Raw genomic sequence first — 15069 nt, forward strand, 5'->3', positions numbered from 1 at the left:
AGGCTTCATTATGTTCACCTCACTCAACAAAATTTTCAAACAATACCTCCTCCTCAGCTTCCTAATTTGATGTAATTGATCAGCACCTTCCTTTTTAAATCCACATTCCCATTGTGCTAACGGACCACCTTTATAAGTTTTCATGTGCCTCATAAAAAATATGCCACAATCATTCAAGTTACCCATTGTTTTCCATGTCATGTACCGATGGAAAAAATCAATTTCATATTGAACCGAAAACGCCATATTATGATTAATTTCAAGAAGATACCTCTCAAACATATACTTCTGCAACAATAAAAAAATAATATCAGAAATAAAATATTACTAAGATTATATCAAAGTCAAAATAACATACCAAATTATAAATAAGATGTGGATATGCTTCATCACAACTACTGTACAACAGGTTGTCCAAAATCACAGCTTTTCGGTTCTTAAAATCATAAACAAACACAAAATAGTGATTGTTTGAACATGCAGGAAAAAACACCTATATATAAAAAAAAATTCATTAAGATAATTTAAACTTTTATATAAAATAAACATATCGTATTAAAACCTTACCATATCAAATCCTTTTAAACATCTTCTATCTTCCGATACACCCAAACACTGAAGGACATTCTCTTTGAAATTTTTATACTCTTTCTTCACTTTTAGTTCCTTTGATGTGCATATATCCAGGATTCTACTTATACAAAAAAAATCAAACCCATATTGAAACAAATAATAAAATTAAAAAAACTAAAAATTTACCAAAACACATGTCTTGAAGAAGAAACATGACGGAGTATCTTTATTTCTAGCTCTCTCATCATAGTTTAGAACATCAACAAAACAATCAATTGTTCCATAAAATAGATGTTCATGCGGATATAAGCTCTCAAACATATGACGTTCTCCACGTTGACCAGATATGCTAAGAAATAAGTTATCCCTACAAAATTAAAATGATAATATTAATATATGTTAAATTAATAATTACCTATCTTCACAAAAAAACCCATTACATTGGATCTTCAACTAAACTGAATACCAGTTAGATATTATGTTCTCTTCCTTTGTCAAAGTAGTATCAATAGGAACCGCCCAAATCACATAAGGAGACCTCCTTACTGGAGGTAACATTTGATCTCTTTTTGGCCTTGATTTAGATTGCAATTGATTTTGATTTCTTTTACTCAAACAACTTGTAACATGCAAATTTTTACCCCTTACATTAACCGGAGAATCAACAAACCCTTTAAATATTGATCTCTCTTGCATTTTATGACCTGAACTTAAACAAGGCTTTTTTGGAGTATATAACTCAGACTCTATTCCTAAAACAAAGGATAGTATATCTTCATTCAACAATCTTTTTCCAATTTCATTACCTACAATACAAAAAATAAAAATAGATTTAGAATTTGATGTTCTTTTGCATTATCATAAAATGAAGACAAAACTGCATTTATGGTCCCTGTGGTTATCCAAAAAGTGTGGATAAGGTCCAAAATATTTTCAACTTGCACCATTAGTCCAAAAGCTGAAACTTTTTATGGTTTTAATCCCTGAATATTTTAAAATTAGTTAGAAAGACTATTTTGCCCTTCCATTTTTTATGTATTTCAGTAATTCAGTACTTGAAAAAAAAAGCAAAAAGAAATATTATCAGCACCCCTACCACCCCCACCTCTTACGTCGATAACCCTACCCCTCTCTTACTAATTTAATTCACAATCATACACTGATACACATACATAAACTATGAACACAATGGAGTTCTGGGAAAATATTATGCATATTCAACACATATAAGCACATATAATGAAGTTTTGGAAAAACTGATGCAGATTAAACACATATATGTGCACACACACCTCTCTCTCTCTTGCGTCTCTCGTTCTCTCTTCCTGATTCAACAAACACACACACGCACACATACTGATAAACCAGATTGAGAACATTGATAGGCCAACACCTCCCTCTATTACTCTCTTTCTTGAGTTTCTCATTCCAGCAAAGGATTTTCACAGTCGGAGCTACGTTTTCATTTGGTGAACCTCCAAGAGCGAAGTGACCATCAATGTATGTGTGTAGTTGTTCAGATCCGAGATTTTAGGGTTTTTAGATGTTCGGGTGGTGTCAATTTCCGTGTTAATCAGAGTATGTATGTGCCGAAGGTCTGATTTTCAAACACTTGTTCAACACCATTATTTCCATATCTCAATTTCTTGAAGGCCCAATCGTCAGATTCTGATTCAATTTCTTGAAGGTGCAACATGCTGATTCTGATTCTTTATAGTGACTCAAGTTCACCACCGGAAGGTGTTGTAGATATGGGTTTTAACTCATGGTTGTTCTTGTGTGTGATGAACCCAATAGAGAAAGGGAGGGGTGGGGTTTACGAATTGGGAGGGTGGGTTAGGATGATTTAGAAGATTGACCCCATTTTTCATGAGAATCGCTCTTTAGGGGAATTTCATTTGAGATGAAAAACCGCTCCAGTTCTAGGGAATCATTTCAATGATGGTGGTGGGTTAAGGTTTTTTAAGGTGGATCTAAAATTATGTTACCTGGTGTTTTTGTCATTGAAGGGATGAAGAAGACGATGAGAGAAAGAGGTTTTTGCAAGTGAAGAGAGAGAGAGAGAGATAGAGAGAGAGAGAGAGAGGTTACCGGTGGAGAGGGATGGATGGGGTAGGATTTATTTAATTATTTTTTTTAAACATTTAAATACTAAAATTAATAAAGAAAATAGAAAAAACAAATCAAAAGGGTAAAAGAGTCATTTCAAATTGTTCAGGGACCAAATCCACGAAAAGTTTGTGATTTTGGACCAGTGGTGCAAGTTGGAAACTTTTTGGACTCCATCTACAATTTTTTGCTAACCACAGGGACCAAATTTGCAGTTTAGTCTAAAATGAATAATTCATAAATATAGAAAACAATTACCCTGATGATTGAAAGAGTCATCCTCAAAACTAATTTTCCTTCTTATTGAGCCTGAACTTGAAACATTATCAACATCACTATGATGGAATTTAGAAAAAACTGAAACAATCTCTTGTAATTTCAATTTATACAATTGAAAATTTTTATGACTTCCATGCTTTTGCAATGCCATTTCAACTTTCTTATTCAAATCATAAACAACCCACTGAATATCCGACTCACAATCCTGAAAATTTTTAAAAAATAAATAAAATAAAAATTAATCCGAAATTTAAGAAAATATACAAATAAAAAATGAATCTTACATATATCGATCCACTTTCAAAATCTTCATTACAATTTGCAACAACACCATAACCGAAACCACCATTTTCCAATTCCTTGCTTTCTCTAAACTTAAGTTGATCTGATGTCCAGAAATTAATTACAGGAAATCTTCTGAAAAATGGCATTTGCTGACATTGAATCCTGTCAACATATAGCAACTACAAAAAACATCTTTAGTTAGAAAATATAATGATATGAATATTATTTATTATATAAAGAAATCAAAAAATTTAAAAGAATATACCGTTAGAAATTCACATGGTCCATTAAAAAATGTTTTAATTTCATTTCTGCTCCATACCACTTTCTCTTCCTTCAAACAATTCAAAACATATGCACACCAATCTATTTTATCCAACTTAGATGATTGAGACAAGTAAGGAAGAACTTTGAAATTACAAGCTCCTTGTTTGTTACATGATCCGAAACATGTACACACCAGAATTATGAAATTCACAATGAAAACCATATCTGCTTCACTTCGCTCTATTATCTTCATCAACAAATCAGAAGGAGCTACTAATGACAATGGCTTCTTAAATTGGTCTTTCCAAATTTCAAACTAATCATCATTGCCTCGAACACCTAAACAACTTATTTGCTCATAACCCAATGGCAAACCTAGAACCCTATTCACATCTTCTCTTGTTACCGGAATATTTCCACCTTCACTCTTAATAACCATCTCCTCATGATCAAAAGAATCCACAACAAAATAACATAATTTCGTTGGAATACTTTGAGTCTTCATATCAAGCAATGACCCAAAACCAATTCTTCTTACACAATCTTTTTGAATATCATTCATAGATTTCACAGCCCCATAAATAGAATTAACAGAAACACGAGCATACAAAGCTTTCACATTACCAGCTTTACCATCTTTTTTTTTCTTTTTTATCAGATTTTCCTACAAACTTCTTAAAACTTCTTATACTCGAATCTTCATAATCTGAATCACTAGAAAAAGAATTACAGCCTACAAAACATATCCAAATATTACATTAACAATTAGATTAACAATTAGATTAAAACTGCAAGAAGGTATTCAATCAGTTTGTATTTAATTTGAAATACCTTAGTTTCTTTAAATTTACTTCATAATAAAAATCAAACTTTAATAGGGTGTTTTAATGCAATAAAACAACATCCTTATATTAATTGAATGTGGAATTAAAGAATATGTACATACCTTCATTAATTTTTTTGCCCTTGCCTACTTCATCATCAATTCTGCGTTTCTTAAGCTTCAAAGAATTGCTAGAATGAATCTCAATTGCCTTATTCTCATCTGATACAATAAAAACGATTGTATTATCTACTGAATTAACGACAACTCACAAAACAACTACCTTCATTGACTTTTTCCATGTTTCTAAGAACATCAACACTTGAAACACCGCCATTTTCGGGATCTTTCTTAATCTTCAATGATTTACCGGAATGTATCTCAATTGGATTCTTCAAATCTGGAACAAAATAACATGAACTACATGAATCGATAAAACTAATAATTAAAGTTCTGAATGCTTGATGAATATGGATAAACATATGAACCTCCATCAAATTTTTGTTTCTGTATGAAATCTTCAACCGCATAATCTTCATCATCTTCAATTTCAATCGGATTATCAGCACAGTTCAAATTCAAATTCATGTTTCGTTCTAATTCCTTTTGCAATCGGTTCTTTTTTTTTCCTTTTCGAATTAAACCTTTTTTTATTTGAACGAGCATCCAATATGGCTTTAAACGCAAACATCGAATAAAAACCGAAACTGCAATCGGTCAATTCTAATTTGAGTCAACCGAATGTCTATACATTAAAAACTAAATTGGTCCACTACGTACAGTAAGAAGTTACCAACTGAATTAAAATTTCAAATTTGATTATCCACAATAACTAATAAATACATTCAAAAAATATATATTTACAAGTATACCCTTTAAATATTAGAAAATAATATAAATTACAAAATACATGTGTCAAAAATTGAATGGTTCTCGCATTTTCGCATAATATATATATTTTCGCATATATATATATATATATATATATATATATATATATATATATATATATATATATATATTAAATTGTCTTTTTTAATAAGAACCCTAAAAATCAACCTGCGTCTTATTTTTTTAGTCGATATCCCCACTAAAAAAAAAGTAAGACGCCAAGGGGAAATACAGAGACGTGGAAACGGAAATAAGATTCTTGAAACTCATCTTCTTCTGCACTTCCTTTTCTCTTCCTGACAAAAATGGTAAACATGGTAAATATTTTTCACAACCGTCATGCCTTAACTAGAAATGCAGTAAATTTACAGTTCCTTGACTAAACAAGTGGTCTGGCTTTCTCCACAGAAGTCCAAAAGTCTTCCAGCAACACCCATCACCATCGATCACATTATCTTCTATCTTCTTAATCTGCTTATGATGATCATCCAGATTCATCTCATCAAAATTTCTTCGCAATCATTTTAACTTTTCTTAACAAAGATTTGATTTTTATCAGGATCCTTCAATCATACCTTTAATGGCGTCTTCTTCAACTTCATCCATTCACAAGATCTTTAAGTATGATGTATTTTTGAGTTTCAGGGGCGAAGACACTCGTACGAACTTCGTTGACCATCTTTATCATGCTCTTAAGCAAAAAAGCATTCATACTTACAAGGACGACGAAGAAATCAAAAAAGGGGAAAACATTAGTGATGAGCTCATCGGATCCATTGAAAACTCCAAATTCTACATCATTGTTTTCTCCAAAAGATATGCCTCTTCATCTTGGTGCTTGAATGAACTTGTTAAGATAATGGAGTGTCAGAAGTCGAACGAGCATACCGCTTACCCCGTTTTCTATGATGTGGAACCACGGGAAGTCCGCAAACAAGAGGGGGCAGTGGCAGACGCCTTTTACGACCTTCAAAATAAAGAGGCTGCTGGAATATGGAGAGAGGCTCTCAAAGAAGCAGCGGATCTGGCTGGGTGGGAGTTGAAGAACACTGCTGACGGGTAATTCCTTCATTAGATCTCTGCAATATTTTGAATATTTTAGATCTACTGCATAATCTGGAGTCCTGGATATAAATGGCTCGTATATGGCATCTTAGATTGTCAAATTTTAATACGTAATTTTTCATATGTTAATTATAGATCTGAAAGTGACTGGTGATATGGGATTTTGAGTAAGCTAACTGAATCTTCTTTAAAATGCAGGCATGAAGCTAAATTCATCCGAAAAATAGTTGAGGTGCTTTCACTAGAGTTACGTTCCATTAGTTTCAACATTGATGAAAAGCTAGTAGGAATGGAGACCCGGATCGAAAATCTTATACCATCTTTAGGAATTGGCTGTGACGATGTCCGTATGATCGGGATCAAGGGCATGGGAGGTGGTGGAAAGACAACTTTAGCAAGAGCTGCTTTTGATCACATATCCTTTCAGTTTGAAGGTACAAGCTTCGTTGAAAATGTGAGGGAAAAGGCTTCTTTCTCCGGTTTAAATTCTTTGCAAAAGCAAGTCCTTTCAGATGTCTTCAATGAAGACATGAGAGTAAGTAGTGTTTTTGATGGGAAACGCATGATGAAGAGGAGGATTCCTAATAGGAAGGTTCTTGTTGTTCTAGATGATGTTGATGATATAAATCAACTTGAGGCGTTAGCAGGCGAGCCTAACTGGTTTAAGGCGGGAAGTGTAATTATCATCACAACAAGAGATGAGCAAGTGCTGGTAGCGCATCGAGTGAAGTTCATTCATGATGTCAATCTGCTATCATATGAGGAGGCAATTTGCCTGTTCAGTAGGTTTGCATTTGGGATAGATATTCCAATTCAAGGGTATGAAGAGCTATCAAGACAAGTTGTACATTATGCGGCTGATCTTCCCTTGACGATTAAGGTTTTGGGTTCGTTTCTTTGTGGAAAAACTGATCTCGAATGGATAGATGCCCTAGAAAGACTAAAAACGATTCCGGAAACACAAACTTTGAAAAAATTGGAATTAAGCTATATATCTCTAGAGGAGGATTACAAGGAAATGTTTCTAGATGTTGCATGCATCATGAAAGATTGGCTGAAAGATGAGGCTATCAAAGCGCTTGAATATTGTGGGTTTCATGCTAGAAATGGTTTAAAAGTTCTTGAACAAAAATCTCTCATAACTATTTATAAGAACTTTTATTATGATGGTGATTGCCTAGGCATGCATGACCGTATTGTAGAAATGGGCAGGAATATTGTTCGTCGTGGGCACCTGGATGAGCCTCACAATCATAGCCGATTGTGGATTAAAGATGAAATTGAAGAGATATTAGCTAATGATTTGGTAAGGATAATGTTTACTTATATTTGGTAAAAGAAAAAACCAACACATCTATAGTTATTATGACACAAGTTTCATGGTGACTTATTTTGGATTGCAGGGTACTAAAGCAACAAGATGTATACGATTCCACTCAGTGAAATTCAATCCTCATATTTTTATAAAAGGTCTGAGAAAGATGAAGGAACTTAGATTTCTTTCTGTTTTTGGAGTTTCTTCCAGTGATTTGGAGTTTAGTATGGCTGGCTCAGACTTCCCAAATGCTCTACGATATGTGGATTGGACCTATTACCCTTTTAGTTCTTTACCCACAATGTTTCAAGCAAATAATCTTGTTGCACTTAAAATGGTTCGCAGCAGAATTGTACAACTTTGGGAAGGTGGAGAAAGTAAGGTAAAATTATGGTTGATCGATTGATCTGTATAATTCATTATATAATGTTATACATACATTGTTCTGTTATTACACCAATATTCATTTTGTTTCTTTTTTGCTTATTTTAGGTCTTTAACAAGCTCAGATTTCTTGACCTCAGTTTTTCAAGGTTGAGTACCATTGACCTTGGGCTTACTCCAAATCTCGAGACGTTGACTCTTCATTATTGCGATGATTTGCTAGAACTTCATATGACCGCTGGATGTTTAAAGCTCACCTCTGTCGACATTGAAGGTTCAAGGTTGAGGACCCTTGACCTTGGGATGACTCCAAATCTAGGGAAGTTAAATCTTCAAGAATCTTGTTGTTTGGAAGAACTTCACATGGCCAATAAATGTCAAAAGCTCACCAAACTCAAAATTAGTCATTCAAAATTGAGGACCCTTGACCTTGGGATGACTCCAAATCTAGAGAAGTTAAATCTTCAAGAATCTTGTTGTTTGGAAGAACTTCACATGGCCAATGAATGTCAAAAGCTCACCAAACTCAAAATTAGTCATTCAAAATTGAGGACCCTTGACCTTCGGATGACCCCAAATCTCAAGAAGTTATATCTCAAAGAGTGTCATAAATTGGTAGAACTTCACACCCCCATTGGATGTCTAAACAAGCTTGTCCATGTAGACTTAAGTGGTTGTTTGAGGTTTAGCTCTTTTTTGTTTGACAAAGATGATTATACTTCTTGTAGTGTGGATGAATCACTTGAGGTTGGTCCTTCAGCTGAATTACAGCTGATTGCGGAGGCCTTAGAAAGATGCCCGCTTCACCCCGACAATAACTTGCCTAAGTTTCGGTTTAAGTGCTTTTATGAAGAAGATCGAACCTCATTTACTAGAAATCTTGAGATGCTTCTTTCTGTAGGTATGTGTGCTTGCACAAACCTTGAGACGTTTTCACAAAGCATTTGTGGGTTAAGACATTTAAGAAATCTTGAACTCAAAGGCAGTTTTCTAGAGACGTTCAAGGATCTTGACCAGTTAGATTGTCCGGAGGAGCTAATTTTGTCATCTACAACAATTGAACATCTTCCACATAGCATTTGTATGTTGAAACATTTGAAATCTCTTGAACTTATAGATTGTCTGCTACTTGAGAGGTTACCTGAGGATCTTGACCAATTAGAATGTTTAGAGGAGCTAACTTTGTCATCTACAACAATTAAACATCTTCCGGATAGCATTTGTATGTTGAAACATCTGCAATCTCTCAGACTTATATTCTGTTGGCTTCTTGAAAAGTTACCCGAGGGTATTGGCGAATTAGAAAGTCTAAGGATGCTCGCTTTGTCATCCGCGAAGATTAAGCATCTACCAGGTAGCATTTGTATGTTGAAACGTTTAACTTTTCTCCAACTTGATCATTGTTTGTTGCTTGAAAAGTTACCTGAGGGTATTGGGGAATTGGAAAGTTTAAGGAAGCTCACTTTGTCATCTATGAAGATTAAGCATCTACCCGATAGCATTTGTATGTTGAAATTTTTAACTTCTCTCAAACTTGATCATTGTTTATTGCTTGAAAAGTTACCTGAGGAACTTGGATGTTTAGAACATTTAGGAGAGTTGTATGTACAAGGTACAAGCATAATTCATCTTCCACAGAGCATTCTTTTGGTAAAAGGTCTGTTTATCTTCGGGTCGTGGGAACTTCTTGAGTCGTGTGGGTTTACATCGGAGATACAAGGCCCACTATATGACTGCTTCGTACAGCTGCCAACAGCAGAAGTCTCCAGGGATGAACTTTTTGAAGCTTTGTAACAGGTACTTTCTGTGTTCTTCATTGATCTTGTCACACTGATTTAAATAATAAAATTGATACGACGGTAACTAAATTTCAGCCACAAATCAAAATTAATAATTAAAAGAAAATAAAGTACTATACATGCAGACAATGTTCATCTTAATTTGTTCTCTTCTCTTGATTTTTTCTCTTAAAAAGCTAAATTCAATGATTTTTGCAGAAAAGAGATGCTGAAAAAATGGATTAAGCCTACACTCGGGTAAATTGCTATCTGTCTCTCTTATCATAGCATCCTAATTCTAGTTCTTCCTATTACAAAATTATACTACAAAATATCTACCCAGTTTATCAATGACATTAAATTACAAAGCAATTTTACTGCCCTAACTGGGTAGATTTATTGAAGTATATGTTTAAATAAGAAAAAAAAAATGAAACTTGAAAGTACAATGCTATAACTGGCTAGACCATTCAAAGTATAATGTTCTAATAAGTAATAGTTGAAAGTATAATGCTCTTGTTATGTAGAATTTCAAAGTAAAAATTAAAAGTACAATCCCATGGCTGGGTAGATTATCTAAGTATAATGTTGTAATAAGAAAAAAAAAATTGAAAGTACAATGCTATAATTAGGTAGATTTTTCAAAGCATAATGTTTTAATAAGAAAAAAAATGTAAGTACATTGCTATATTTGGGTAGATCATTCAAAGTATAGTGTTCTAATAAGAAAAGGTTTTGAACGTACAATGCTACCTTGAGTAGATTTTTCAAAGTACATTGCTTTAATAAGAAAAACAAAGGAACATGTTGTAATCAAATGAAATGAATGTAGGATGCCATACTACATAAATAAATGAGAGTACGTTGCTATATCTAAGATTATTCTGATATTTATGTATGAATATACATGTGTATAAACGTATGTATGTATGTATCAACATTATTTTCCACATTATATTACAATTTAGAAACGGTTGATCTTTTATCATCCACAATATAATCATGTGTTCACCTTGAAATTTGAGTGCAGATACCGGTAGAAGAAGGGTTGATTCCACATTCAGTATCGTTGACTTTGTGTTGGGGATTCCTGTTGATTGAAGCATTGTTACTAGTTGAAATCAATGTGAGACTTCTTCAAAAGAAGAAACACATAGTGCACAATGAGAATGAGTTGGAAGTGATCTCCATTAGAACCATGGCTCAAGAGATGTTAGGTTGGGACTTTCCAAATGTCATTTGAACTGCAAGATTTTGATAATAAATTCGTTCCATTCTTCATTTAATGGAACAATCAAAAATTGATCGTAGTTCTTGTTTGTAAGTTTGTTTTTAGACTTAAAGCTTAATGCTTTATATTTTGAAATATAAATTTAGCTTACCACTCTGAATTTTCATGGATCAACCCAAACCGTATCCTGATTAACAATAAGATTGTAATTTTGAAAGTTACGAATCGTCTCATATGTGTATTGATTGCGACCTTAATTGTTTGTGAATAGAGTTTTGATAGGTTTCAGGTTAAAAGTTGCCATACAATCTGTAGAAAGTTGTTACAATAGGAAAAACGTTCTGCTATATATGTAGGGTGCACATAATGCACGCACCCACAACAGGATGATTTTGAGAAGCTCTAGAGGCCCATAAAAGTCATTTCTCAAAGAACTATTGTACTTTCTCTGTTTTCTAGTTGATCATCGTTCTCTGAATTGACATGGTGGTCTTTTTGGTCTTGTTGTAGATGATAATGATTATTTTTCAGCTAAAAACCCAAAAATTAAGTTAAGTGGTCAGTCTCTCGACTTTGGAAAAGGTTGATGTGATGGGTCTCTACTAATCCAGTAACTTATAATAGAAAAAAGAAATTTTCCACATGTAACTTTCTTCATGTTATTTTATAGAGGGACAAGTTTATTGTTGTGTGTATGCTGCTAATAGAACTGGACATGAAACATAACACACATTTCTTTATGAACTAATTTTTTTTTGGAACTAATCATGGGTAGTGATGGTATGTTAACTTTGTTTTTTTCCTTGATTTCATAGGGTTTATGTATATATTCCAAAAAGTTATTTCATCATATAATTGATTTCTACCAGGCAGCTGCCAAAGTAGTTTTATTGCACTGATCATGGAGGATGGAACATTAGATAGATTTCGCTCTTCAACAATCTTGGCAACTGAAGTGAATATTGTTAATTGACCTTCATTTGAACCCTAAATAGGCAATCTATTTTTTTTTCTGATCAAAAAATTGCACTGGAGATGGAAGTGTTATGGATTTTAATTGATACTTGTATATCTTAATTGTTTTGTTGGGTCATTACTGAAGTTGCAGTATTTTTCTACATTTTAGTGAGCAATAAATTGAAAAGACTCAGGTAACCTGGTTCATCTTAATTTCATATCTTCTCTTGATCTTTTCCCATGAAAAAGTTAAATTCAATGGTTTTGCAGAAATAAGATGATAAGAAATATGAGATATGTATGTTTGGGGTTAAATGTATGAATTAGAAACATACTTTCACTTGTTTTTTTATCGTACATCCTACTTTCATTTATTCTTGTTAAAACATTGTACTACAAAAATCTAGCCAACTATTGCAATGCAATTAAAAGACAAAGCAATTTCACTTCTCTGACTGGGTATATATCAATCAAAGCATAATGTTCTAATAAGAAAAAAATTGAATCTTGAAAGTACATTGCTACATTTGGTAGATTTTCAAAGTATTATGCTGTAATAAGAAAAAGTTAAAAGTACACTGCTATAACTGGTAGGAGTTTTACTTATTAGAACACTATAGTTTGAAAAGACACTTAAACATGTATTATTTCAATCCTTTTAATATCAAGAGTGGATTAAATTCTAAAATCTAGGCGTAAAAAAGAGCTTTTAAACATGTTTAATAAGAGGTCTAAACAACCATTGATGCTTGTTCCTTTTGATTTTGGTCCTGCATATACAATGTAAATGAAATCACAAAGAGCTGCAACAAGAAGTATAGAAAGTTTCAACTAAGAGCACCACTAAGTAAGTGATCATGAGATGAATCACTACCATTACAGCCGTAACGACTCCTTTTTGAAAATGAACAAGTGGAAATTGTATGTTAATTGACTATATTCTTGCCATGTCACCACCTAACATAATCATACAACTTGATGGTTTCTCATCCTAAAGAGGATAGAAAAAAATAAGCAAAAAAAAAAAAAAAAAAAAAAAAAAAAAAATCTGACAATGAAGTATAACTCAAAGAGTACAAATTCAAGGGTATTTGATTAAAAGTATTGTTCAAGTAAGTGATTAAAAAATCAGGACCCGACTTTCATGAAGTTGAAGTGCAAGCCCAACCTCTCTTCTGTATCTTTTCCGCAATAACTTCATCTAAAAGCAACAAAAAGCAAATTATTAGATGTGAATTTTTATATAATTGAATGGAAAACATATTGCATAGTAACAAAAAAAAAATAACTCGACAAATTTGTGGTGTGCTTGATATCATTTTCAAATCATTTCTTATTTTATTTTTTTTGTAATTTATGTAAAGAAAACCTTTGCATCTTTTCTGGAAATATTCCTCATAAAATTATTTCCAGAATTACAACTATTGCTCAAAAGTAATACTCCTATATATCACCATCACTTAATTGCACCTCTCACAAGTCTTCCTTGCAACAAAAAAAACTATGTGTTATGATTATGATTTTTCAATTTTTACCTATGATGTCATAAAAACTGCAGAATGTTCCCAAAATTCATCCCCATGTTTAACAAAAACAGATGGCAATTAGCGAAAAATATTTTTGTAATAAAATATCAAATCTCAAATTTAGAAAAACTCTTTACTTTTTTTCACCTTTTACTGAAAACCCATTATAAAATTTGTTTTTAAAGAAAAATTATTGATTTTTTTTTTTTGTTTATTTACGCCATTAATTATATGTTAAAATAAGTTAATATTGTTAACACTATGTAAAGTGTTTGCAGGGAAATTAGACAACACAGGAACTTTACACAAAAGTTGTGTTACTTCATTATAGAAAAGTGACAAAGCTTGATGCCTAAGAAGGCTTACACGTGAAAGGAAAATGACAGAAACATAAAAAACTGCTCCACTAAGAGCCTAAAGATAATGGACAACCCACTACCTAAAAAGACAAAGTCAAGAATAACTTTTATGGGGAAAATAAATAAAGCAAACTAAACATATATTAAAAGATAGCTAGACATATGCACAACAAGTCATGCACGTGGTCTTAGGTGTTGGATTTTAATACTCCCTCTCAACGCCAACATTCACCATTCCCATTGTCTCACAGAAGTTGGTCAATTTCTTGCTTGAGAGGCCTTTAGTGAATGAGTCTGCAACTTGGTCTGAAGTTTTTATGTATTGAAGGTCTATGTCTCCATTTAAAACTTTCTCACGGATGAAGTGATAATGAACCTCCACGTGTTTGGTTCTTGCATGAAACGTTGGGTTCTTAGCCAACTGTATTGAAGAGAGATTGTCACAATAAAGCTTGATCTTGTGACCTTCCCATTCATGTAGATCTTTTAGAAGTTGAACCAACCAAACACTCTCTTGGGCTGCCATTGCAGCAGCTCTACACTCTGCTTCGGTTGTGGATAGAGACACTGTGGGCTGCCGTTTACTGCACCATGAGATTGCACTAGACCCCAACATGAACACATATCCTGTTGTAGAGCGTCGTGTGTTTAAGTCACCTGCATAGTCAGCATCGCAGAAACCAACTAGCTTGCACATTGACTCCCTCTTAAACATAATTCCTTGATCAAGTGTTGCTTTCACATACCTTAGAACTCGACGTATGGCAGCAAGATGAGATCTCCTAGGGTTTTGCATGAACCGACTCAAAACCCCTACAACAAAAGCTATGTCAGGCCGTGTCAAAGTGAGATAAATGAGGCTTCCCACAATCTTCATGTATATAGTCGTGTCTTCTAACTCTCTGCTGGTATCAACACAAAGTTTTGAGTTTGTGTCAATTGGTGTCATTGCTGGCTTACTGTCAATCAAAAAAAAAAAAAAAAATTCTTAGGCATCAAGCTTTGTCACTTTTCTATAATGAAGTAACACAACTTTTGTGTAAAGTTCCTGTGTTGTCTAATTTCCCTGCAAACACTTTACATAGTGTTAACAAATCTGGTATCAGAGCTAGACCCATGGCTGATCTTCAAGTAGTAGGTGGTGTCAAGAAACTCAACAACCAAAACTACAACACATGGTCCACTTGTATCACTTCGTACATGCAGGGGCAGGATTTGTGGGAGGTT

General features: G+C 33.3%; 1 protein-coding gene and 1 pseudogene across 2 annotated transcripts; one reads left to right on the forward strand and one right to left on the reverse strand.

The window, feature by feature from the left end:
* Positions 1-5646: 5646 nt before the first annotated feature.
* LOC145141903 (disease resistance protein RPV1-like) lies at positions 5647-11241 on the forward strand. 2 transcript variants are annotated; one of them, XM_079074749.1, is made up of 6 exons: positions 5651-6286; positions 6491-7598; positions 7696-7989; positions 8100-9788; positions 9989-10027; positions 10800-11241. In XM_079074749.1, the coding sequence occupies exons 1-4, from the start codon at positions 5808-5810 to the stop codon at positions 9783-9785; spliced, it is 3567 nt and encodes a 1188-aa protein (XP_078930875.1). In that variant the 5' UTR covers positions 5651-5807; the 3' UTR covers positions 9786-9788; positions 9989-10027; positions 10800-11241. The 2 variants fall into 2 exon arrangements, with proteins under 2 accessions (XP_078930876.1, XP_078930875.1); XM_079074750.1 differs by lacking the exons at positions 9989-10027; positions 10800-11241 and having other exon boundaries at positions 5647-6286; positions 8100-9495; positions 9577-9788.
* A 2803-nt stretch (positions 11242-14044) lies between these two features.
* Positions 14045-14791, reverse strand: LOC145141910 (secreted RxLR effector protein 161 pseudogene; annotated as a pseudogene).
* Positions 14792-15069: the final 278 nt, after the last annotated feature.

The sequence above is a fragment of the Lactuca virosa genome, unplaced genomic scaffold (genome assembly GCF_052849685.1).
Source record: "Lactuca virosa cultivar CGN04683 unplaced genomic scaffold, Lactuca_virosa_CGN04683_v6 scaffold_103, whole genome shotgun sequence".
NCBI classification, from domain to species: domain Eukaryota; kingdom Viridiplantae; phylum Streptophyta; class Magnoliopsida; order Asterales; family Asteraceae; genus Lactuca; species Lactuca virosa.

What these genes read in the sequence shown, in the direction of transcription:
- LOC145141903 (XM_079074749.1), top strand. Translation starts at nt 5,808, where the DNA reads ATGGCGTCTTCTTCAACTTCATCCATTCACAAGATCTTTAAGTATGAT. An exon ending in TTGAAGAACACTGCTGACGG is followed by an intron (nt 6,287 to 6,490) that starts GTAATTCCTTCA and finishes TTTAAAATGCAG; the next exon opens with GCATGAAGCTAAATTCATCC. An exon ending in AGATATTAGCTAATGATTTG is followed by an intron (nt 7,599 to 7,695) that starts GTAAGGATAATG and finishes TTTGGATTGCAG; the next exon opens with GGTACTAAAGCAACAAGATG.